Source organism: Podarcis muralis, chromosome 15 (genome assembly GCF_964188315.1).
Source record: "Podarcis muralis chromosome 15, rPodMur119.hap1.1, whole genome shotgun sequence".
NCBI classification, from domain to species: Eukaryota; Metazoa; Chordata; class Lepidosauria; order Squamata; family Lacertidae; genus Podarcis; species Podarcis muralis.
Window position 1 is genome coordinate 34,251,676 of NC_135669.1, and position 25,656 is coordinate 34,277,331.

At 43.1% G+C, this 25,656-nt stretch overlaps 1 protein-coding gene across 15 annotated transcripts in view; it reads left to right on the forward strand.

Annotated features, from left to right (window-relative positions):
* Nucleotides 1-25,656, forward strand: part of GTF2I (general transcription factor IIi) — a 57,000-nt gene that overhangs the window by 25,458 nt on the left and 5,886 nt on the right. For 12 of the 15 annotated variants that reach the window (XM_077919620.1, XM_028708583.2, XM_028708587.2 and 9 more), the window contains 16 exons: nt 4,114-4,215; nt 6,422-6,487; nt 7,767-7,950; nt 9,593-9,651; nt 10,836-10,907; nt 11,625-11,808; nt 12,457-12,515; nt 13,401-13,472; nt 13,852-14,035; nt 15,839-15,897; nt 16,187-16,273; nt 17,085-17,183; nt 17,630-17,695; nt 19,043-19,226; nt 23,422-23,480; nt 24,165-24,275. In XM_077919620.1, the coding sequence (XP_077775746.1) occupies nt 4,114-4,215; nt 6,422-6,487; nt 7,767-7,950; nt 9,593-9,651; nt 10,836-10,907; nt 11,625-11,808; nt 12,457-12,515; nt 13,401-13,472; nt 13,852-14,035; nt 15,839-15,897; nt 16,187-16,273; nt 17,085-17,183; nt 17,630-17,695; nt 19,043-19,226; nt 23,422-23,480; nt 24,165-24,275 (1,647 nt within the window). Of the gene's footprint in view, nt 1-4,113; nt 4,216-6,421; nt 6,488-7,766; nt 7,951-9,592; nt 9,652-10,835; nt 10,908-11,624; nt 11,809-12,456; nt 12,516-13,400; nt 13,473-13,851; nt 14,036-15,838; nt 15,898-16,186; nt 16,274-17,084; nt 17,184-17,629; nt 17,696-19,042; nt 19,227-23,421; nt 23,481-24,164; nt 24,276-25,656 lie in introns of those variants that run through there. The other 3 variants (XM_028708589.2, XM_077919622.1, XR_003703962.2) reach the window with 2 other exon arrangements.

The window sequence follows — 25,656 nt, forward strand, 5'->3', positions numbered from 1 at the left end:
TTCAATTAGCTGGGTTTTTTGTTTTGCTTTTCAGAGGAAATAGGCAAGAGGTTTGGCCAGACTGTTTTATTTTGATACACTTTGTTGGGAGATTATTATGGATGTGGGAGTTCTCCAAAGTGGTAGGAGACCTTGAGGAGGATCAGTTTGTTTAGGGAATACAGCGACTGAAAGTTGTTGCTTGCCTGTTATCCCTAGGATTATTTGGGTCTTACAAAACTTGTAAGGTGGAGGGCAGATAGGCAATATATTTTCACAAACCCTGTGATTGGTTTGGAAAGTAGAAAGTAAATTGAATCTGAATACCTAGCCTCAAAGGTCTGAGTGCTGTATATTCCTTAAGCAAATCTTTTGTGTTAAATCTCTCGCCTCCTCTCCCTACCCCCCTTCGCTATTTTTGTAAATCTCCTCTTGTGTATAGCAGCATTTGTTAGTTTTTAAACACACCAGTCTATAACAGGTAGGTCTGCCGTAGTCGAAACAAAATAAAAAAATTCCTTCCAGTAGCACCTTAGAGACCAACTAAGTTTGTTATTGGTATGAGCTTTCGTGTGCTACTGGAAGGAGTTTTTTTATTTTGTTCAGTCTATAACAGACACTATGCTACACCTCAAAATAGGAAGTAGAGCAAATGAGATGAATGACTAGAATGGAATATTTACATTAGGAGGACTTGGTTTCCTATCTAGATTTTCTAGACCTTGCTACTAGTAAATAAGTTTTTGGGTTAATCTGTTAAAGGGTTGTTGATAAAGCTTCCAATAGTGCTTCTAGATTATGAGTTGCTATTCCTCTTGCCTGTGTAGTGAGGTGTTCCTTATGTCATAACAGCGAAGCAGTAGTCATATTTCTCAGTTTGGGGTGAAGGAGGCATCCGGTAGGGTGGGTTAACTCCTTTTGAAACTCAGCCCAGGCCTAAAGGTTCCTCGCTCAATTCATTCTGTGCCTTTGCTCAATACAGCCTTTCCTCTCGGCTCCTCCTCTGATTTACCTTGCCTGTGAACTGCTAGTTTTCCCCCTGACCCTTTTCCCTTCCTCTTCCTAGTCTGCTGCTCCAGTTTGTTGTTTCTTTTTAATAATCTTTTATTGCTCTCCTTTCTTTTATTGCCTTTTCTTCCTTCATTATGGCCCCCTTGGGAAAGCAAATGGTGACATCCACATAAAAAGAAAAGAATTCCATATGTCAGAATGGGGAAGCAGACTAAGCCAATCAAGTGCCTGCTGTAGCTACTACAGAGCCTCCCACTGTGGGCCTCTACCATGCACTGATTCATTCTTCTCCAGAACAATTGGAGTCTCCCATCTCCCCATGCACAGTCCTATCAATGACTACCACTATCATAGGCTCAAACGCACTCGCAACCAGCAAACAACTGAGGAGTGAGGGAAACACATTCCTCCTACCTCAGGCGGAGCAGAAACAGGTTGTGAAAAGGGGATTGTCAGGATGCCATTTTTTCCTTCTCTCAGCTTCTTTGTGCCAGGCATCATTTAGGGACTTGGTGAACATACTGTAGTATCTCTGCTACATCATTGTTATCCCCATTGCTTCTTCAGGTTTACCTACAAGCAGATACATTTCAAGTATACTGTAATGGCCTTGGGCCTTGGCTTGACCTCAAGAGTTTTCACGATTTCAGTTACAGGGCATGCATATATACCATTATCTTGAAGGTCTTCTCTTTAGTTCATCTTGGGTCAAGGCCCACCAGGACTTAGCAGGCAACAGTAACCCCCAGCAAGATCATTGCTTTATTTTAAACAAAAGGTGGAAACTACCTGTCTCCATGCAGGACACTCCAGCACCTGAGAACTGGTTCATCTATCTTTCACATAAGAGAACCCAGAACCCCTCTTGGACCTCAGAACTCCTTACATGTCACAAAATGATGGATCTCTCAGCATGAGCCTACACCCTGGGCCTGATTATTCATACCTAAGCCATACAATAGCTGTATGGCTCAAGGTATGCATTTTCTTGGCCTATGATGCTCAGTGCTTGGAATGAACTAGTTCACTTGAAAAAAGTTCATTGGCAAATGCTGGGACAGAGCAACGGGAGCTCACCCTGTCACGCGGATTTGACCTTGTGCTTCAGGGCAGCAGTAGAAAGTTTTTTTCAAAAGCTGTTGAGGGTGAACTTTTTAATTTATAATAATTGCCGTTTGAACTGATCTCATTCCTTTTTAAAGCTTACTTTCAAAGCAATGGTGATTCTCAGTGAAATGTCATGACATGCTAGGCCTGTCATACGTCAGGTTTTCGGGTGTAAAAATGTCGTCAGCTCCAAAAGCCTAAAATCACTTAACATCAACAATTTTGGGGTCTTCCTTAAAAAAGCCCAAATACGGCAACCCCATGACATACTCCATGAGTAGCAGCAGCTTCCATTTCCGCCATGAGGAAATTTCCCTCTACTTTCATTAGACGTTGCAAGTTGGACTATTCGGCCTCCACAGTGGCAGCCTTTGAGAGGAGAGTGCTCCAGCATGATTTGCTTCCCTAAGTTCAGGGTTGCTGAGGTATGCCTCCTTCACCCCAAACTGAGAGGAAAACATTAGACACAATGTGAAGTTTCCTTCTAGTTTGGGGTGAACAAGACACCATCCAGCTGGTTGCACCCTATTCTGACCAGCAGGTGGATTCATGTGTACACCTTTGCAGTTCACTATTTCCTGGGGCCTCCAGCTTGACCTTATAGAGTGCAAAGTTCCATGCTCTCTTTTCTGTCATTTCTCCTGGGGCTCTAGGTTTTCATTTGCAATTTTTCGTCATTCTGTCTTAAGCACAGCCACAGGAAACTGGGGAAGAGCCTACAGGACTGAGTTAAATCTCCAAAAGCCGGCCACATATTCCTCCCCTTCCTTGGTGAAATGAGGAGCTATGCTATTCTATTGGATGCCTCATTCACCCCAAACTAGAAGGGACCTTCACAGGAAGTGCCCAACATTAGTTTCTCCATATGAGGAATTTTTAAAAGTCTGGTAGCACTTCCTGCATAAGGAGCTAAAGGAGTTGTGTTCTGTCAGCAGTGGCAGGTTTTTTGTGGTATATGCTTGATTGCCTTGCACTATCTGTTTGAAGACGTATAACTCAAGAACTCATAGGCCCTAGTTCACTTTTAGGGCCCATGCTCTTCAAAACAGCATTTTTCTCTCATTTTCAGCGATGAGAAAACTAGCCTTAGATTTTCTAAAAACAGCGCAAAACTTTAGAGTGCAAGTCTTGTGATATAACTTTCTTGTATTGATGTTGATGGACACTGATTGCACAGTGGGGGGGGGGGGGTCTGTTGGCTTCCCTTTCAGCAGCTCTTGCACTAATTTTAAAGTGGGGGATTTGTGAAGTGGTTTTGGGGTTGAATGGAGGGGGCCTGCTGAAAGGACAACTATTAGAGACACTAAAGTGTGTTTATCTGGCATCAGGGTGTCTGGCATCTATCTTTCTCTCTTCCCCCAATAATATTTTAAGTGATGTTTGCAACCTTAAATAGCTTATTCAACATTCTTACCGTAGATACAGCAGTTTTCTTTTCTTTTTTCTTTCTGGAAGGGATTATCTATTCCTGGATGTAACAATCCTAGCCAGTTACCACTGAAATCTTCCCAACCTTTTCCAGTTGCTTGCAATTTCTATTTATGCAGTTGATGCTGGAATAGAAACCAATTTTTCCTCTCTTCCCCCACCGTCTCCTAATTATTTCCTCTATGTCATGCTGTTGTTGAACCACTGGATCTGGGAGAAGCTTTATCCTATGATCTTTATGATACTTCATTTTCAAAATCATCTGACCTGATGTGGTATCCATTATATATTTGGTACCAGTAGGGTTGTTGGGTGTCCCTTAACAGTAGAAAAGGGCCTCATTTAAAACATGTTGGACAATGCTGCTGTGCATATTCTAATTCCATTAGCATAATTTGAATATTAAATGAGAAATTTGGATGCCAGGCTCTGACCATTCAGCGTAATGCATGTGGAATTTTTTCCCTCTAGAATAATTCTCCTCCAATGGCAAATAATTTTGAGTTAGAACCATAACACCTTGAAAGACATTCAGGCATAACAGTAACAGCAGCCATGATGCATATATCTGTATTTTTCTGTCTGAAGATGATGATGACTACTTGCCACCTCATAAGAAGACAAAGAGCACAGAACCAGTCAACGATGCTGCCAATTGTGGAAGAAGAAAAGCTAGAGAATTCAATTTTGGTAAGTTTAAGAGTAAAATGGTTCCTGATCTTCTTTGCAGTTTTGTTGGCCTGGCTCCTGTTGGCTAAGGTATATTCAAGCTTTCACTTGAATTGGTACTGAATATGACTGTATCTCTATTTGAACATATGAAACTGCCTTACACCCCCCCCCCCAAGCCTGAGACTGTTCTGTCTATTTCTGTGCTGGCCAACAGCAGCTCTCCAGGTACAAGTTGTTTCCTAAAGCATAATATCTGAGATGCTTTAAGCTTGAAGTGCCAGAGCTTGAATCTGGGATGTTACACATAAAACGTATGTGCTCTGTTATGGTGCCGCAACACAGAACCCCTTGCCTTCAGTACCATTAGATCTTGTTTCTCAAAGTGGAGGTACCAGCGGAAGGTTTTCCTGGGATGCCTTGAAGATCTGGGAGACTTGTGTGGGAGGAGACATTAGCCCCTTATTTTTTATTTTATTTTTTAAAAAATATTTTTATTGGTTTTTCAATAAATGCATCTTTTATTAAATATCTCTCTAACAATTTTCCATTTTTTCCCTGCCCCACTTCCCTGGACTTCCCTCATACTTCCACTTCATTTTACTTTCAGTTTATTTATCCAGCGTATTATTTCCCCAGTTAATTCCTAATACATTTACATCTATTTTTTATTATATACATTTGTGAATGTTTACTCAAACCCTGCCAATGAGTCCAACTCTTCATGTTGTCTCTTCATATATATTGTAAATGGTTCCCATTCTCTTTTGAAGTCTTTGTAATTTATCTGTTAATTTTGCTAATTCTGCATATTCCATGAGACATTAGCCCCTTAAACACGATGATTTAATGCGCTGTACATGAGCCTCAGTAAGTCTGAGCAAAGTGTCAGGTTCATACGCTCCCCTCATCCTCCTGCATGATCAGGGACTTCTGCCAAGTTTAGTTTCCCTTTTAAACAATTTCCACTTTGTATTGAACCAGCTGGTTTAAAACAGCTTAAGGATAACATGCCAGCTTGAAAATGAATTGTTTAAAACAATGGTTTTGTTTAAGTTGGGTTGCTGGTTTAAATGTAGCACTAAGCTGTATTTTTTTTATTATTTTTTTTACAAAATTCAACAAAGCTTCAGGGGAAGTGGAAACCTTCTTCTTTGGATCATTGAGGTCCATCCACATTGCACACCCATGGTTTAGTATTATGTTTTGGATGTGGCCACTCTTGCAGAAGCACTTCTTCAGGCTTACTTGAACTTGAACGTCAGTAGAATTGAGAAAGAAGGGAAGGAGAGTTGGTGACTGGCTTATCTGAGCAAACTGCCTAGTAGGCTGATCGTGGCAGAATGCATGAATAGTTTGAGGATGGGCTACGCAGAATGAATATACTTGGAGTTTGCTGTTTAATTAGGGACTATTGTCAGTCTTGAGACAGTAGTAGCTTGAGGAGTCTGTAACGAGTCTGGCTTCTGTGTGCGCCTTCCTCTTTCGTAATGATTTCCTAAGGCTTCGGATGTCTGACGTAAATATGGTATAGAAGTGCAAAGCCACGAAGTACTCCAGTGCATCAGTAGCTTGAATGTGGATGCCTTGTGTCTTGCTGCCTCTATTTTCTTTGAGAAGTGGGACATGAATGCATTAAATCAACCAGCACCAGGACTGGAGTAATGATGGGGGGGCTGTATGGTTCTTCATATAACCTCTTTAGTTAAGACTTCTGCCAAAACGGCTTCACACACTCATTGTAACTCTGGCCTTTTAAGAAACCTTCCAATTAAACCTTTCAGGCTCTGAATTAAAATAATTTGTCAACAGCTGCTTCGGATCAGTGTAAACCACGATGGGAGTGAGCTACTGACTGTAGAATTGCTGTAGAGCAGGCATGACCAAACTTGGTCCTCCAGCTGCTTTGGGACTACATCTCCCATCATACCTAGCTAACAGGACCAGTGGTCAGGGATGATGGGAATTGTAGTCCCAAAACAGCTGGAGGGCCAAGTTTGGCCATGCCTGCATAGAGTAATTGTGGACAAAGTTTTTAGCTGCTTTTGTCCAGCAATATGTACATAATGTTGTCTTCAGAACGTATACAGATGCTACTTTTAAAGGGTTTAGTGTTTTATAATCATGCATGAGCAACAAGGCGAAATGCATAATCCAGAATTCAGCAGCTTGATATATTAAAAGCTTGATATATCTTATATTGGGATAACATTATTTTTCCTTTCAGAGAAATGGAATGCCCGCATTACAGACTTGAGAAAGCAAGTTGAAGAGTTATTTGAAAGAAAATATGGTATGTGTACGCACTGTATCCCCAATTCCCTTTTAAAAACCATTCCTAGAATTTGAAACTCCCCAAACTTTTTTGGGAAAAAGGTTTGAATTCCCCACTCCATAGAGTCTGAATTCTTTTGGCATGTTGTCCTGCCATTGTCCAAGGACTGCCAGTGCCAAGGGGTGTTTGTAGCCGTGTTGGTTCTGCAGAATTAGAAAGTTGGCAATAAGTACAATGATATCTCCTTTTGGGGAGTGGGGTAAGTAGTGTTGGAAGTTCTGCAAGCTGTTACTTCCACAGCCTTTGGTTCTTAACATTACACATTAATTGTGATCTTTATTAAGAATAAAATGTGGTACCAAAAAAGGGGGGGGGGGCTGCAGTCTGCAACCTGTGTAAAGTAATGTTGCTCATTTTGTGTAACTTAATCGGTTTCAGCTAATCTTTGGCTCTCTGTTGATTTCACTCTTCTGGTTTCTTAGATTTACTGGGCTTGACCACATAGTTCGTAGTCTTGTAGGCTTAAAACTTTGCTTTTTAAGAAGTTGGAGGAGGATTTCTGCATCCTTCCTGTATTTGAAAATGTTGACATTATAGGTGGCCATACAACTTAACTACAGATCTGCAACATCTAGATCAGTGGTGACTAACAAATAATCCCCAAGGTATTGCTGGGCTCCAATGCCCATCAGCACTAGTTAGGATGGTCAAAGTCATTGATGATATGAGTTGTAGTCCAACAGTATCTGTTGGCCCACAAATTAGCCACCCCTGGTCTTAATATGTTGTAGCATATGTTTGCATATAGCAAGTAAGCTACTCATTTTGGGCACTATGCAAAAATTGTGTTGGGTGATAATGTGATCCACTGTCAAAAATCTGAAACCATGACTTGAAGTTTTTATAAATCATGGCTTGGGACTGTCTGTGGTTTGATGGGGCGTCTGAGTTGACAGTTCATACTTAATGGCTATAAATCTTCCTCTGGGAGTCCTGGCTCTGCACTCTAGTTTCCATATGGAGACAGAAAATAAGCACAGATAAGCAGCTCTGAGCTGTTGTACACTTTGGAAGCTCAAACTAGGGCTTGTGTTCTAATCTATGGTTAGCGCAAATTAGTTTGGTGTGGGGTTTGAGTTGCACTTACGAGGCATAATCTCTTCCTCTTTTATATAAAGCAGGTTTGATTGTATAGGGTTCTGCTAAGTGAGATACTGCATTTGATGTTCTTTTGAAAAAAGTAAGTTTGCAGGCAATTCTAAGCCACGCTTAGTGTGTTTTTCTTTTTATATTAAAGCTGAAGCTATTAACGCAAAAGGCCCCGTGACTATCCCATATCCACTCTTCCAGTCCCATGTTGAAGATTTGTATGTGGTAGGACTGCCAGAAGGAATTCCCTTCCGGAGACCCTCCACCTATGGGATCCCTCGCCTCGAAAGGATTTTGCTGGCAAAGGAACGGATACGATTTGTGATTAAGAAGTGAGTAAGTTGGTTTAAATTAGAGTGTCCACAAATGCAGGATTCACAGTATCTTTTTCTGTAGAGTTGCTCATCAATTATAACTTCTCTCCCCCTCATAATATTGGCACTTGGGCGGGGGCTGTCTCAGTGAAATTTATTAGAAGCAGATTCAAGGCAGAAAAAAGATATCATATAAGGGCTGTGTTCAAATGATCAAACTTCAACTTAATATTGTTGAATGATTTAAAGTTGGCCTAATATCCCAGCTTGTTTGGAAGCTATTAACCATAGCTTCCCGTTTTGGATGTTACTGGATGCTGTAGTGAACTGACTTCCTGGCTTGTTCCCTACTTGCATGGGTGGAAAAGTGAAGCAGCTGCATGTGTGCGTGCAGGTGGCTCATTCTCATCTTGGCTCAGTGCACAAATACAGAGCTTGCAGTCACCAGATGCAGTGAAGGGCAGGGAGACAAATTCATGAATGGGGGTTGCTCTATTAATGGCTGTTACTATACATGATAGCTGGGCAGAACCTCTGTGTTCTGAAGCAGTATCCCTATTGGATGACAGTTGCTGAAAGAGAATAGGGTTGTTGGCTTCCCAGAAACATATAGCTGGCCTCTGTGGAGAACAAGACACTAGACTTGATCAGCTTTTTGACTGATCCAGCAGAGCTGCTTTTTACATTCTTACAGCATATTTGCTGCTATTTCATGTATTTCTGCAATTCTCTTTATTTAATGTATTTTTTACCCTGCTCTTCAGTAGACAAATGGCTAAAGTAAGATCTGTAGTATGCAAGGCATGTCCTGCCTTGCAGCCTTACAATTTAAAAGACATTTTGCACAAGAGGGATCAGGAAAATAAATAAAAGCAGGCAGCAGTTGATAAAATTGTGTGGTAGTTGTTACACCCTGAATCGAAATAATTCAAGGTTATGCCACCTTGAATGGAAACAATTCAACTATTCCATCTCTCCCTCTGCTTCAGTCACGTGGAACCAAGTATTGTTCAAATAATCAGAATATATATTGGGGTGCTGCTGCTGTGGGTTCTTCTGAACAGTCTTCAGATTTTTGCTGATAGACCCAATTTTATTCAAGCTTTGAGATATCCATAGTTCTCTTTGTTTTTGCCATTGGTTATTATTGTTAAATTATCACCATGGCATATTGCATAAAGTTTCTTGCGAGATTATTCTGAAAACATTTGCTCTTTAATAAGTATGAGGCTCTCTGATCTTGAAAAAAATGTACACTACCCATCTGTAAGTTGCATCTTTGCTTACCAGTGAGGAAGTACTTCAGAAAATATTCCATAGTCAATCGGACTTTAGCAGATTGCAGACTAGAAGTGAAGTTTTTACCCTGTCACAGTATTATGAGCTTCATGCTTTAGGTATTGTATCCAATGTAAGTCCTCCTCAGAGTTGACCTATTGAAAATAATGAACATGAGTAACTTGAGTCCATTAATTTCAGTTGGATACAGCCCTTGGCTATTTCTTTTATAATTTGTGTATCCCTCACATTCCTGTTGGTAAGATTGGGCGGGGGGGGGGGTTATTTGATGGGTGAAATAATGCTTGCTATGAGACTAAAAGTAGTGGTAGTGTAATAGTAGTATGTTGGTTAACAAAAATATGCCCTAAAATGTTTGCAGGCATGAGCTGCTAAATTCAACACGAGAAGATCTACCGTTAGACAAACCTGTTGCAGGAGGTAAGAGGGGTATGTGGAGTTGGTGGCTGTGTTTATTTTATTCATTGATTGTATTTATGATGGCTGCCCAACAACATTGTGCTCTGAATGGCTGTCCGAGATAAAATACAGTATCACGTGTTCTAAAGACAATTGCAGCATAAAATTTGCTGAGAGAGACCTAAATCCAAGTTCACAGCATAACTAAAAGTACAGTCATACCTCATCTTGCGGCCGCTTCAGGTTACGTGTTTTGTCCCACAGCAACCTGGAATTACTGGAACAGGTTACTTTCGGGTTTCTCCACATGCCCAAAAGCGCTAAATTGTGCTGCGTGCATGCACAGATGTGGCACTTTGTCTTGCATCAGTTCCGTGTTACGGATGGGCCTCCAGAATGGATTCCATCCGTAACACGAGGTTCCACTGTACACAACATACAGTCAGTTGGATAAATGTGTTTAGGGTATTGCTGTTGGGTCAGATTTGACAAAGTTTTCTTAGGTGAGCTGGATAGTAAATTGAGTGAAGGCATTATTGGTTGTGGCACCTGTCTGGCACTCTTTCCTCCAGGTGGCTTGCATGGCATTGGTGCTGCTGCTGTTTTGGTGGCAGATGAAGACTTTTAAAAGAATCTATTAATCCTTCCCTTAATACTTTTTAATGGCTTTAATGCTGCTTGTGATTTTTGTTTTATGATTGAATTGTATTTGATACTTAAAATTGATCTTGTATATCTTGATCTTGCAAGCCATCTTGGAAACATTCGGTGAAGGGCAGAAGAATGGTCCAGTGAACAAATTAAAACAATTTTCATTTCTTGAGCTAGGCCTCAAGAGGTGAACCTTAACTGTAAAAATGTATTTGTTGGGTTAAAGGAAGTAAAACAACACAGCATCTATTTTTCTCTGCTTCTTCTCTGCCTGCTACCTGTAAGTTTGTGAAGGCTCCTAGGGACAACTTCCTTTTATGCCAGGGGTGGAGAGCCTGTGGCCTTCCAGAAGATGTTGGACTCTTACATTCCCATCTCTGGAGGCCTATAGGTTTACCTCTTTCCTCTCTGCTCTGTGCGCTTGCCCTCTTTCGCTATTGTGACTCCAAGGGAGAAGGATGGCAAAGTGAATAAAGTTTTGCCAAATCAACAGTGTTTTAGCTTCAGAATGTTAAACATTTAAATCAAATTCTTGTTTTTACCACTGATCACAGTGAAAGAAGAATGGTATGCCCGAATCACCAAACTAAGGAAGCTTGTCGACCAGTTATTTTGCAGAAAATTTGGTAAGTTCACTTGGCAGCAATTCATTGTTCAGTTTTGGTGGTGGTGGGTTCAGGGCTGGCATGCAGATCAGAGATCGCTTTCCAGTTAGCAACCACTAAAATTCAGTAGTTTGCTTTCTGTTTGTGGCAAAGAGAGTTAAGAATGCCTCTTAACATGTTTTTTTACCTTTTAACTGGGTCCAGTGGCATCAAGATGGGGTGTTCTCAGGAGCCAAGCTGCATCTGGCAGATCCAGGGCTGTTAAGACATGATCTGCCCCAATTATCTAGAAAGTGCTTGATTGAAGAGGGCTGCACAGGGCAGGAATGAAAATACATACCAATTCCCAATGCCCTTTTTTCTCTGTACCACATATGCTTGGGATATTAGACTGCAGCAGAAGAGAAAAGGACATAGGGAGGCAGACTGCAGGGCAAGGTTACAAGACGTCCCTGTTTCCCAGGGACAGTCCCCGGATGTACAAATCAGTCCCCATGCAAAATCCATTGAAATTGAAAAGTGTCCCCGGATTCATTGAAAATAATCTGGTAACCTTACTGCAGGGAGTTTAGCCATAATTGGGGCAGGGCTCTGTACTCACCTGTATGTCCTTTCAGTAAGGGATCCTTGTTCATAAAAATGTATTGACCATTAGTTTAATTAAAGACTGAAATCAGGGTTCTTGTCTGAGTTTTGCCCATGTTGTGAAATTACAAATGGTCTGGCTTCTTCTAACAGCTGAGGCACTGGGGAGCACTGAACCAAAGGCTGTCCCTTACCAGAAATTTGAGGCGCACCCCACTGATCTTTTTGTGGAAGGTCTGCCAGAGAACATTCCATTTCGGAGTCCGTCTTGGTATGGAATTCCTCGGTTGGAGAAAATTCTTCAAGTCGGCAACAGAATAAAATTTGTAATAAAAAAGTAAGATGAGCTTTCTTTGCATTTCTATTTTTTGAGATTAAATTTGTCAATGCCAAAAAAATGCCAGCTTTTGTCCAGTATTTCTTGATTTGTGTTAGAGACTGGAAGTATAGCTATAGGAATATACAGCTATCGACAGGTCTGTCTTTCTATCTCTGATTTCTCTAGCAACTTGTCTTGGCCAGAAGAGATCTGCTTCACCCTTGAACTTATTTCAAAGATCTAAACTGTTACTGAAGGATTGCTTTCTTTCTTCATTCTTACATTGTAAATCAACCCTGGATTGGAAACACAGAAAAGGTTAAATGATATGTGAAATAAGCAACCTTCATTTTAGATGGCACCCTTTTGTGAAAAATACAAAACCCTATTATCAACCAAAATGCAATTCACTAACTTGATAGTTTTATATGTTTCGAATGGGCTCTTGGAACCTTTGTATTTTGCTGATATCTGCTATTTTGCTTTTTAAAGTTCATTGTTTTGAGCTGGTACTTTATTATTATTTTTTAAGTCAGCTTCACAATGCAGAGTGTAATCAATTAGTACTCTGACTTGGATAGTTCAAGGGTAGAAGCACTAAAGATTGTACAGTACAGACTACCTCCCTTCCACTATGTGTTAATTTTTATTTTTATTTAATTACAGGCCAGAACTGCTAACAATCACTCCTGCAGAGGTTACCCAACCAAGGACAAACATGCCTGGTAAGATGGGCATTTATGAAGTGATCAAATACAGACAGCAATTCTTCCACCCACTACTTGGAGAGATGCTTTGTCTCCCCTCCTTAATGTATTCAGATCCCATTTATTCATAGAGATGGGTTGCGAACTTTTGGAGCTTTGGTATTCGCTTGTTTCTCTGTGCTAAATGCATTCATTAAGATGGGGAAAATATATTGAAACCATCCCAACTAAAAGGCCACATATATTATTGCTATTTATTAAATTAGGTTAAACAGAAGAGGTTGATTCTACAAAGCAAAATATCTTAACTGTCAAAGGCCAGGGTAACAAGAATATGGTGCAATTCCAATGGTGATTATTGAAGGATGCAATCCATTATCAGAATGGGAAGGGAGGGACAGTTTTTGGCGATTCTTTCTGTATCATGTTGAGGGTTACAGAGCACTGCAGTAGGAAAGGAGGAACACCAGAAACTATCTCTTTCAATTTTTCTGATGGATTTCTTCTGGGGGCACATTATCATAATTGGATCACCATCGCTCATTGTCTTCGTTGTTAATGCTAAATATGAGATGATATATCTGAAAGCATTATCATCATTACTGTGATCGTCCTGCTGTCCCTTAGTTTCATTAATCTAGATGTTGCCTTATGTACAGTGACTCAGATCACTCACAACAGCAAGTGATGCTTTGAGAACCCAAATGATCTGAATTTCCCACCATAGAGCAAAATTATAGCTTGTTCGCTTTCATTTCATAATCTGCATCTAAGGATATGTATTTATATACATGCAAATCTGTAGGTTACAAGTTTGAATTGATCTCTCACTAAGTGCCATCATTGCACGTTTACTGATGGAAGCATACATTGTATATATGTGTATTTATTTTTAATTCCCAGTCAAAGAAGATTGGAATGTCAGAATCACAAAACTGAGGAAGCAAGTAGAAGAGATATTTAATCTAAAATTTGGTAAGTTAACTGTTGGATATTCACCTTGTAGTACCATTGCTTGATGAAAATATTGTAGAAGTAAAAAACACAATTTTTTAAACATTGTTGTAGCATTTTGACCAATTGCCTTGATATATATTTTGGGAAAGGCTATGTGTGTAAAGCTGTGAAAGTCATGGATGCTAGATTTGGATCTTAAATTACGTGTTATGGCTACTTGGAAATTTTAATGCTTTTCATGTACATTGTGTGAATTTCTTTGAGATTTGTAAATGGAATATAAATATTTTAAATAGAATAAATAATTAAAAGTGAGGGGGGTAGCCTGCCTTTGAAAGCAGAACTTTGATGTCTAATGGTCTATTGAATCCCTACCAACTTGTCACCTTCTTTCTAGGACAAGCTCTGGGTCTGAGTGAAGCAGTGAAAGTTCCTTATCCTGTCTTTGAGTCAAACCCTGAGCATTTGTATGTAGAAGGTTTACCTGAAGGCATCCCCTTTCGAAGTCCAACATGGTTTGGAATCCCACGCCTGGAAAGGATTGTCCGAGGGAGTGGAAAAATCAAATTTATTGTGAAAAAGTAAGCTGCTGGTTAATCTCTTTACTATTTTTAAATTTACAATTTGCTTTACTGTTTTTTTTTAAAGCGCAAAATGCTTGTTCTGGAAAATCTCAAAATGCTATCTGCAGATGCAGCCTCAGTCTTGACTTATTAACCCAACATGGATCTTTAATACCTAGGTCTAAAGTGATGTTGCTGTTAAAATTTATATCCTGCTTTTCAGCATCTAGGTCTCAAAGCAGCTTGCAACGATAAAAATATACAAAATTTAGAAGAAATTAAACCCCAGAAATTTAAACAAAGAACATCAGAAAATTTCACAACATCGGAGAAACATTCCTGATGTAAAGGCCTCCTGAAAGAAAGCGATTTTAACCAGTCATCTGAAACTCAGCAGGGATGGTGCCTGTCTAAGTTCTGGTGGGAATTCCAGAGTTGAGCCCACAACACTGAAGTCATAACCTCGTTCGTATGAGTTGCACTTCTGGTCCATGGAGGACCACCAAGCTCCATCAGATGATCTCAGTGATCAATTTGACATATACAGGGAAAGGCAGTACTTAAAGCATTCTAGGTGTAAGTTATTCAGGGCTTTGCACACTAGCAGAAGAAACTTGAACCTGGCCTGGTTGCAGTTGGGAAGCCAGTGCAAGTCTTTTAGCAACAGTGTCGTGTGTTGGCAGTAGCCTGCTTCCAGCATCAGTCTAGCCACAGCATTCTACACTAGCTGAAGCTTCCGGACCAGACTCAAGGGCATCCCCCCATAGAGTGTGACACACTAATGGTTAGTGCTATTTCCAAACGACTAGATAGAATCATGGAACAATAGAATTGTGGAGTTGGAAGGGATCACGGGGGTCATCTGGTCCATCTCCCTGCAATGCAGGAACCTTTTACCCAACATGGGGCTTGAACCCACAACATTGAGATTAAGAGACTCATGCTCTACCAACTCAGCCATACTTCACTGTGGGATATCATGGAAATGTGAAGCAAGCTTACATGCAGGATGGATGAAACAGACATTCAAGTATTCATTCTTAAGACATCAGCCACCTTCGCAGGGGACGCAATGTACAGTTTATGTGTCTCAAAATCACTGATTTCAAATGGGTGAATATGACGGCAGCATTTAACTTGAGGGGTTAGGCCGGTGGTTATTAGTTGCCAGGTTCCACTTTTAGAACTGTAACCTTGGGCCGTTTTAATGGGATCATTAGAACGTGTCAGGTAGACACACATAATTTTGAGCGGCTGTTGCATTGTGCGCATTTGGGCAGCTTAGAAATTTCATATTTTATCTCTGGAAAATAGCTGTTGTTAAAGTGATGTTGAAACAGATATTAATATTTGGGTATGTACAAATTGGAAAGTTACACCGGTCACATCTACAGTTGCCTCCTCCCTCCTTAATTATAATTAAAACCCATCTCTTACTGGAGATCTTCCTCCCCACTCCCACCCCATGTAGCTTTTATAGGACCTATATGGTTTTTACAAGGAGCTCTGCCCCTGCTCGTATTGCTCGCCAACCCCACCCTGGTGATGGCTGCCTGGGTCTCTCACTTGCTTCGCTCTGCCATCCCGCTTGGAGATTTCTCCCCTTCATTCTTCCCCCTGTTCCCAGGCAATGCCAGCAGCAACAGTTGCTTGCACCGCCCACTCACTTGAGGCTTCTCAGGCTTCCATCACCCTGTTTAAACTTGGCTGCAGTTGTGTGTTTGCTTGCCAGCATGAAGATGGACGAGTACAAATATTGTATGTAAGATACTTGCATTGTTATGAGAGCATCCTATTAAAAATGCATTTTCTAATTTATAGGCCAGAACTTGTCACCTCTTATTTGCCTCCTGGATTGGCTAGTAAAGTGAATACTTCGGGTAAGTGACTAACCACCAGTTACAAAGGGAAGGGATGTCATCTTCACGCACCGCACGGTGTTTGAGTTTTCAAAGCAAGAGTTCTGAAATCCAGCAGGTGTCCTCACATGCTTCCTTTACACAAAACAGATGGAGTAAATAGTTTGGAAACTAGCGTAAGCATTTCAAGAAGTCTCTCCGCCCCGTGCCGATTTAGGCATGCTAGTTAATTGTGGCAGGGGACATTGTCTGAAACAAGCATATCTACATAGAGCTTTATAAACAATAAACAAACTGCCTTTCTTTTTAGAACCCCAAAGTCCTAACAGCTCAAACTCTGCACAAAGTCCTGTAAGCAACTCCAAGATTCCAGAGATTGAAGTTACTGTAGACGAAGGTATGGACTTGACTAAATATGTTTGCTTGAGAATAAGTAGCTTGGCTTGTACTGGTTACTGAATTAGGGCTTCTTCCATCTGCAGAACAGATCTCTGGAAGCTTAGTCTGTTGTGGGGGAGGGGAAGAAGAGCCATCAGAAAATCTTCTCATTCTTAATCATAGAATTGTAGAGTTGGCAGGAATCCTGAAGTCACATAGTCGAAGCCCTCCACGAATCCTGCCCACAGCCATCAGGTGGGCTTGAACCACCAACCTTCTGGTTAGCAGCCAGACACACTGACAGTCCCTAATTCCCCACCCATCCACTCCTCATTTTCCAGTCATTGTATAGAGAGATGTCTGTGTTACCTTTCCAGTTGTGTGGGTTGTGAGTGTTGAAGTGAATAAAGCAACATCCTCTACAATGTGGATTTCTGCCTTTTCTGGCAATGAAACAGGGAAAATCTACTCACATGAGTTGGGACCATGTGTGTTTGGTGTGTGTGTGTGTGTGTGTGTGTGTGTGTAGCGATGAAAAGGGCTGATTTCAACAGTTTAACTGTATGCGTTTTAGATGATAAATTAGTTGAATCCAAATAAAGTAGCTTAACAGCAAGATTGATAACTTTAAAAAGCACACTTCCTTGAAAAATGGGGTAGCTGCTTGTTAATATTATTTTCAAGGGTAACTGAACACGTGTGCCACGCCCACTAAGCTCTCAGCAGATTTGAATTTTTAGAGTAGTATTGGAAATTCTAGTCTTGCATGTTCTTGTTGTACACTAGAAAGTCATTAATTTACATGGGATGTATTGTGTGTGTTAACACAGGTCTTGCTAACAAGACACAAACCCCAGAAGTTAAAACTAATCCTCAAACCAATGGATCCAATGTAGGCTTTAAACCAAGAGGAAGAGAATTCTCATTTGGTAAGTTCTGGGGAAAACTGTCTCCTTCCAAACTGCATGCCACTAGCCACTTATTCCTGTTCTTTATTCCTGACAGTTGCCTACTTGAATTCAGTCTGATTCACTAACTAGATAATATATTTACACTCTTCCCAGTTTGGGCATTAAAGTGCAGTGTATAAATGTAAACAAAGCAATAGAAATCCTCATTTTTTGTTGGTAACTCTGTTAGGAATTTAATTACTTAGGGGCTGCTTGCCTTACGCCTAGTACCTAAAAAGAGAAAAGCTACGTAAGTTGCACCTAGGACAAACCCATTTCCCCCTTTATATGTAGAACTTGCTACTAGTTTTTTCTTGCTCATTGTACAGAGGCATCCAGATAACATCGCTTGGTATTTCCGTAGAAGCAAAGAAGTAGTGGATCAGGGTGCAGATAATTGACTTACTCTTTTGATGTTTTAACAGAGGCCTGGAATGCCAAGATTACGGACCTGAAGCAAAAAGTTGAAAACCTTTTCAATGAGAAATGTGGTAAGCATACTGAGCCTTTTATAACATTATCTTAGCATGTCTGAGGGGAACTTTATCAGCAAAATATTTTATGCATTCATAAATTTACAGCCTAGTTCTTATTATTAAGTTGGTAAATCGAAGTCTTGACTGTACCACTTTATACAGCAGTTGAGAACTCACAGATAATAAATGTAACAGAATGTGATTATTGTGATTTGGCTTTCTATCCTGTTTTTTGCAGCAACAAACTGATTCCCTTGCGTGAAAGGAAAGAGGTTAAGGCTCTGCAGTAACCTGTTTCCTTAATTTGGTACATCGGCATATGGATAATACCTGTAGATTCTGGATGTATAGCCTCTTTTGTTCTTTAAGGGACTATGTTACTGTTATGTAAATATACAAGCAAGAATTGATAAGTCAACAACTGGATAATGGGAAAGGAAAAAACTAAAAAATAATTGGAATATAAGGAATGAAATGTGAATTAGAAATATGTAATATCAAGCAGCAGTGGGGGAAAGTAGAGACATGTCTAGGATGAAGAGCAGGAAGTCAACTTTTTGGAAAATTGGTATTAAATTAGATGTAGTTTGGCATTGAATTGTTAAAAATTTGGAAAACTAATAAATATTATTTGGCAAAAAACACCTGCAGATTCTGGATTTTCGTGCTGATTTTCAGTATTGGTTGAAACCTGCTAATGTGCATTAGGGCTGAGTGAAATTTGTGTGGTGTTTCTTCTTACAAAGCGAAAAGTGCTTTTGCCCTCTCCAAAATGTCTTCTCCAAAAGAGCAGTGTTCCATAATCACCTTTCACTACAAAATCATGCTCTGAAGGGAAGAAGAATGTGCAGAATGTATTACCGATCGTCTCCTGCTAAAGGGGCGACTGCACTACAAAGTGATTATTTTGCCACCTGTTCTATTCCCTCTATCAAATATACCGTATTTTTTGCTCTATAGGACTCACCTTTTCCCTCCTAAAAAGTAAGGGGAAATGTGTGTGTGTCTTATGGAGCGAATGCAGGCTGCGCAGCTATTCCAGAAGCCAGAACAGCAAGAGGAATTGCTGCTTTCACTGCGCAGCGATCCCTCTTGCTGTTCTGGCTTCTGAGATTCAGAATATTTTTTTCCTTGTTTGCCTCTTCCAAAAACTAGGTGCGTCTTGTGGTCTGGTGCGTCTTGTAGAGCAAAAAATACGGTAACTGGAATTGGGGACTTTTTGTGGGGGGTCAACTCTCACGAAAAGCCTTGTCCCTTCGTATTTTGGCTTAGCTCTAGTAACTACTAGGACGTAAGTGTGAGAGAGAAATTCAGCAAAGGTCCAGCCCCACCTCAAATATTGTGAAATACATTTTGTTTTAGGGGAAGCTCTTGGACTGACGGAGCCCGTGAAAGTCCCTTTTGCGCTCTTTGAGTCTTACCCTGAAGATTTCTATGTTGAAGGCCTTCCCGAGGGAGTGCCATTCCGTCGCCCTTCCACATTTGGCATTCCAAGATTGGAAAAGATCCTCCGAAACAAAGCTAAGATAAAATTTATCATTAAAAAGTAAGCCAAATGCAATGCGTACCACATGACTGGCCTCTCTGAACAACTTAAATACAGAGTTCAGCCTAGACAGATGCTGGATTCTTCCATCAGAGAAACGAGGCTGTATTTTAGACTAGCAATACTCATGGTAGGCTTCTCTAAGACGTGGGCAACCTTGTTTCAAACTTTTGGAATAATAGCTAATAAATGCAAATATTTCATTTGTTCATAGTCATAAGACTCCTCACAAATTAAGGTTTCTAGCTGAACAAGCAGCATTTTAAAATCAGTTGGTAAGGGATCACTTGCAAACGCCATATTTGAGACCCAAATCAGCAAATCAGATGTTTTAAATCCAGATGACCTCAAGAGCATGGATCCAAATATTGCTGTGCAAACTTCAGAATAAATTTCTCAGTCAGAGATAGAAACAAAGTGGCCCTGTGGCTTTTTGGTTTACAGTGGTACCCCGCAAGACGAACGCCTCGCGAGACGAAAAACTCGCAAAACGAAAGGTTTTTTCGTTTTCGAGTTGCCTCGCAAGACGAATTTCCGTATGGGCTTGCTTCGCAAAACGAAGCTTGCCCCGGGGACAGCGGGTCTTCTCTTTTGAAGCAAGGGGCGGCGGGGAGATCGCTTCTCCCCACCGCCCCTTGCTTCAAAAGAGGTCTGCCCCCGGACCTCTTTTGAAGCAAGGGGCTGCGGGGAGATCGCTTCTCCCGGTGCTCCGAAGCGGGGTGGGGGGGGCGGGAACACCTGCCCCAGCCGCCGGGCTTCGTAGCGCTGCTGCGAAGCCGGGCGGGGGGCGGGAACACCTGCCCCAGCCACCCCGCTTCGGAACGCTGCTCCGAAGCGGGGTGGGGGGGCGGGAACACCTGCCCCAGCCGCGGGGCTTCGTAGCGCTGCTGCGAAGCCGGGCGGGGGCGGGAACACCTGCCCCAGCCACCCCGCTTCGGAACGCTGCTCCGAAGCGGGGTGGGGGGGCGGGAACACCTGCCCCAGCCACCCCGCTTCGGAACGCTGCTCCGAAGCGGGGTGGGGGGGGCGGGAACACCTGCCCCAGCCGCCCCGCTTCGGAACGCTGCTCCGAAGCGGGGTGGGGGGGCGGGAACACCTGCCCCAGCCACCCCGCTTCGGAACGCTGCTCCGAAGCGGGGTGGGGGGGCGGGAACACTTGCCCCAGCCACCGGGCTTCGTAGCGCTGCTGCGAAGCCGGGCGGGGGGCGGGAACACCTGCCCCAGCCACCCCGCTTCGGAACGCTGCTCCGAAGCGGGGTGGGGGGGGCGGGAACACCAGCCCCAGCCGCCGGGCTTCGTAGCGCTGCTGCGAAGCCGGGTGGGGGGCGGGAACACCTGCCCCAGCCGCCGGGCTTTGTAGCGCTGCTGCGAAGCCGGGCGGGGGGCGGGAACCCCTGCCCCAGCCACCCCGCTTCGGAAGGCTGCTCCGAAGCGGGGGGGGGGGCGGGAACACTTGCCCCAGCCACCGGGCTTCGTAGCGCTGCTGCGAAGCCGGGCGGGGGGCGGGAACACCTGCCCCAGCCACCCCGCTTCGGAACGCTGCTCCGAAGCGGGGTGGGGGGGCGGGAACACCTGCCCCAGCCGCCGGGCTTCGTAGCGCTGCTGCGAAGCCGGGCGGGGGGCGGGAACACCTGCCCCAGCCACCCCGCTTCGGAACGCTGCTCCGAAGCGGGGTGGGGGGGCGGGAACACCTGCCCCAGCCGCCGGGCTTCGTAGCGCTGCTGCGAAGCCGGGCGGGGGGCGGGAACACCTGCCCCAGCCACCCCGCTTCGGAACGCTGCTCCGAAGCGGGGTGGGGGGGGCGGGAACACCTGCCCCAGCCGCCGGGCTTCGTAGCGCTGCTGCGAAGCCGGGCGGGGGGGGGGGCGGGAACACCTTCTGAAGGCGGGCGGGGGCGAAAGTCTTTGTCCCCCCTGCCTGCCTTCCCAGGGGCTTTTAAATCGCCCCGGACAGCGGAGAAGTCCTCCGCTGTCCCGGGGCGATTTTAAAATGCCGCCTGCCAGCATTTTAAGATCGCCCGGACAGCGGAGAAGTCCTCCGCTGTCCCAGGGTTTTTTAAAATGCTGGGGGTGGGAAGAAAAGCCCTTGTCCCCCCCCCCCCCCAGCCTTCAGAAGAGGTCCGGGGACAGTCTGTCCCCGGACCTGGTCTGAAGGCGGTTTCCCTAGGAACGCATTAATTGATTTTCAATGCATTCCTATGGGAAACCGTGCATCGCAAGACGAAAAAACCGCAAGACGAAGAGACTTGCGGAACGAATTAATTTCGTCTTGCGAGGCACCACTGTACTTGATAAGTGAAAGCAGAACTTAATCAAAGTAAGATTGAAATGTCCAATTAGGATGACAGGAAGCACTCTGTTACTGAGTGTTGAATAGAGTGAATACTGTATACAGTCGTACCTTGGAAGTTGAAAACGTTTGAAAACCGAATTGTGGCTTCTGATTGGCTGCAGGAAGCTCCTGCAACCAATCAGAAGCCGTGGAAGCCCCATCGGAATTCCGGCTTCCAAAAATAGTTTGCAAGCCGGAACAGTCACTTCTGGGTTTAAATCGCTAGAGAACTAAGCTGTTTGAAAACCAAGGTATGACTGTATTGTATAGTTGCTAATGTTTTTAGCTGGTTGAAGGCCACTTCTTAAGAAGGATCTTGTCATATCCAAATATGCCTCTTGTGTTGTCTGAAAGTGAATAGTGATAAAGGCATTTTGCAAATCCAAAAGGCAAATTGGGCAAGCATAGCTTAAAGTAAAACACCTTGTTGCCTTGTATAATACATGAAACGATTATGCAATTGCTAGTGCCTGCCTTTTATCTGTTCAGTCTTGTTTTCTTTTGTCTTCACTAAATCTACTGGGACAGCTTTCAGTGCATTGGCATTCTGGCCATAAGCTAACATGAACGCATTGCATTTCTGAGCCCATCTGGAATTAAAACCTTGTTCAGTACCTCCTGTTATTTCCCGGAAGAATAATGAAGATAAAACAAAGGCAGACACTGAGTTGGTAGCACTCGTATTTGTCCCGGGGTGAGGGAGGGTGTAGAACTGAATGAAGAGCACAAAAGTGAAATTTAGAAAGGAGGGTTTGTAACCATATGAGCTGAGCCTGAGGTCAAAATAAGGGGTTGGCCCATCACACTGTAACATTAAAAAACAATAAAATGAGTTGGACACAAAAGTCCATGCAGTGTTTCGGTTGATAACTACACACCCTTGCGTCCTCTCAGGAGGAGTTTGAGCCTTTTATAACTCAGGGGCACAAAACAGGTAACTCCATCTGTGGAGATGTGTCTCACGCTAGGGGACAATATGCAGTAAAGGAACAAATTGGTGGAGGATAGCCAAATGAAACCCAGCCTACAGGATCAGAGGCAGTGTACCACTGGGTACCAGATGCACAAGAGGATTTTGCTTTTGTGCTGCCCAGGTGGACCTGACTGGTCATGGATGAACAGGCTTGGGCCATGGTTTCATTAACCACATCAACATTAATCACAGTTAGAAAACTTCCCAACTCTTGCAGCCATTCCACAGGAGGAGGAAGGGTGCTGCAGGCCTGAGGCTCGCCAGCTTGTCCTGGCTCATTCACATCACATCACACTGGTTTAGTGTGATGTCTGAATGCAGGCAACATGTTTAAACTTCTTGGTTCAGGATGCACATGGATAACTTAATAGGCTCACTTTGCTTTTGCTTTAATGTTTGGCTGAAGGGTTCTGAGCTTCCCTGGGGTGAGAGAGGGCTTCAGGGAGGGATATCCAAGACAAGTGGAATTTACGGGGAGCAAGACTGCATGCGTTTGGGAGGGATGGTCATTGTGCTTTCTCCTCCATCCACTTGACCAGCCATGCTATGGTACAGTGGTACCTCGGGTTAAGTACTTAATTCATTCCGGAGGTCCATAGTTAACCTGAAACTGTTCTTAACCTGAAGCACCACTTTAGCTAATGGGGCCTCCTGCTGCTGCCGTGCTGCTGAAGCCTGATTTCTGTTCTCATCCTGAAGCAAAGTTCTTAACCTGAAGCACTATTTCTGCGTTAGCGGAGTCTGTAACCTGAAGCGTATGTAACCCGAGGTACCACTGTATTTTAGAATGATCAGCTTCACCTCAGAGGGAAATGAAGCTGCAGTTGTGTTTACTTATTGATCGCACTTCTTTATATTCTTATGCCAAAACTTCACCCTGTTTCTTTGCAGGCCTGAGATGTTCGAGGCGGCAATTAAAGAAAGCGCTGCTGCTGTTCCAAGTCCTCAGAGTGAGTTTTGTCTCAGGGTTAAGCCCTCAACGGCACCGACTTCGTTGTGTTCATAAGATGGCAACACTGATCAGTAGAGAACAATTCAGGGGAGCGAATTAAAGTAATCCAAGGGTTCTGTGATAGCATAAATCAAGTCATTGCTTTTGGGCCTTGCCCCTCAGAATAAGAAAGAGTCTTGTGTCTTGAAAGTGCTACTAGGTTACTATATCAAAGAAGTGACAAGAGCTGCAGAGATCATGTTACTGGTCTTCTGCTCTCAACATCTCAGCTCTCATTCCAAATCTCTCTAGCTAGCTGCCAGTCTACGTGTGCAATTTCCTCCCCTTCCGCTGCCTCCCTGGAGTGCTATGACATCAGATGTGTTCTGAAATTCAAATAGGGCATAGTGCGTATGATGAAGTCTTTGTTGGGAGAGTTTTTGGAGTGCAGAGACACTGCCATCCTCTGCAAGGAATAAAGCAGCACTCCTGTTAGAACGTGGGCAGATTTGGCACTGGATATGGTTGGGTGGGGGCCAACAGCTGTCCTCCAATTAGGACTTAGATCTGCCTTGTATGTTGGCCACTCTTTTGAGTTCAGTCTTATTTGTTCTTGATACTTTTTTACTGGGCAGTGCTCATAATGCGAAATGAGATTCGAGTCCTTTTGGTGTTAATGCTTTGAAATCATGTGTTTTGTAAGGAAGAACAAGTTTATCAAACACCGTGATAAACACTGTAAGTGTGCCTGATCCGGTGGTGAACACAGCTGCTGGAGTGGAAGACCTTAACATCATCCAAGTGACTATACCAGGTACTCTGCCCATCCCCCCCCCAACCTTGCATTTTCAAAAGCCGTTTTAAAGACAAGAGTCTTTTTCCAGTTCAATATTTTTGTTCCTGTCCTACTTCTAATTCTAGTTCACATGCCAGCAGACATCACATAAGATACTAGTCATAATAAGTCGTATTCTTCTGTGTTACTTGCAAAAGTATCTTGAAGCTAAGGGCTTGAAAGAGAAGAAGCAGACATTCTTAACTATTGCTAATAGTTCTCACTTTGCAAATTAAACGTGACATAGAAGCCCCATGTTCCTTACTTTCATTTCCCAGAACAAGCAGCGCTGCAAAGACAAGGGCTATCTTATTGATGATTTACAGGAACTGAAAGCAGCCTTCCTGAGTTGGATTGCTCTGCTTACAGGAACACGCCGGCTTCCCACCTGCCAACCGCAGACTGTCCTTAGAACTTGCACAAGGGTTTAGAGAACTTCCTTGCTATATTTCCTATTGGAGGATGAGGGCTGCAAAGCAATGAACTGACTGACCTTCCCCAAAGATTCAACTAGGGGAGAGTGCTGGTAGCTGCCAGGTTGCTAACCAGCTGCCTCCCTTTCTCCATGCTTCCATGAGGTTCCTAGCTTGGAGGAAGAGCTTGTCAATTTGTTATTTTCTGCATTAGTTCACTTTTTTCAGTTGCTCCAGAAAAACACCCAAGTGGCACCTGTATATCTGCTATGTGCTCTTTCCTTTAATCTTTCAGGCAAGGATGGGGCATGTATGGCCTCCAAATGTTATTGGTTAACATCTCCATCATCATTGACCATTAACCATGCAGCTAGAAATGTAGTCCAACATCATCTGGAGTGTGTGTACAAGTTTCCCTTCCCTGCTTTAAAGTCTAGTGACTTAAGCTGAAAGAAAAGAAAGGACTTTAGCAGCAGGTACACCTGGTAGAGACATGCCCTATAGGGCACTTAAGAAAGTGGGCACACACTTGGCTCAGGCTCTCTCCTGCCACACCTTTAAACCACAAAGAACTAACAGTCTTAAGGTTGAGAAGGAGTTGGCGATAGGACAGCAGCAACACTAGATGAGTAGAACAGGGCTCTTTAAATACCGTATTTTTTGCTCTATAAGACGCACCAGACCACAAGATGCACCTAGTTTTTGGAAGAGGAAAACAAGAAAAAAATATTCTGAATCTCAGAAGCCAGAACAGCAAGAGGGATCACTGCGCAGTGAAAGCAGCAATCCCTCTTGCTGTTCTGGCTTCTGGGATAGCTGCGCAGCCTGCATTCGCTCCATAAGACACACACACATTTCCCCTTACTTTTTAGGAGGGAAAAGGTGAGTCTTATAGAGTAACTAGACTTATAGAGTCTCGTAAGTAAGGCTTTGCTCGCGTTTAAACA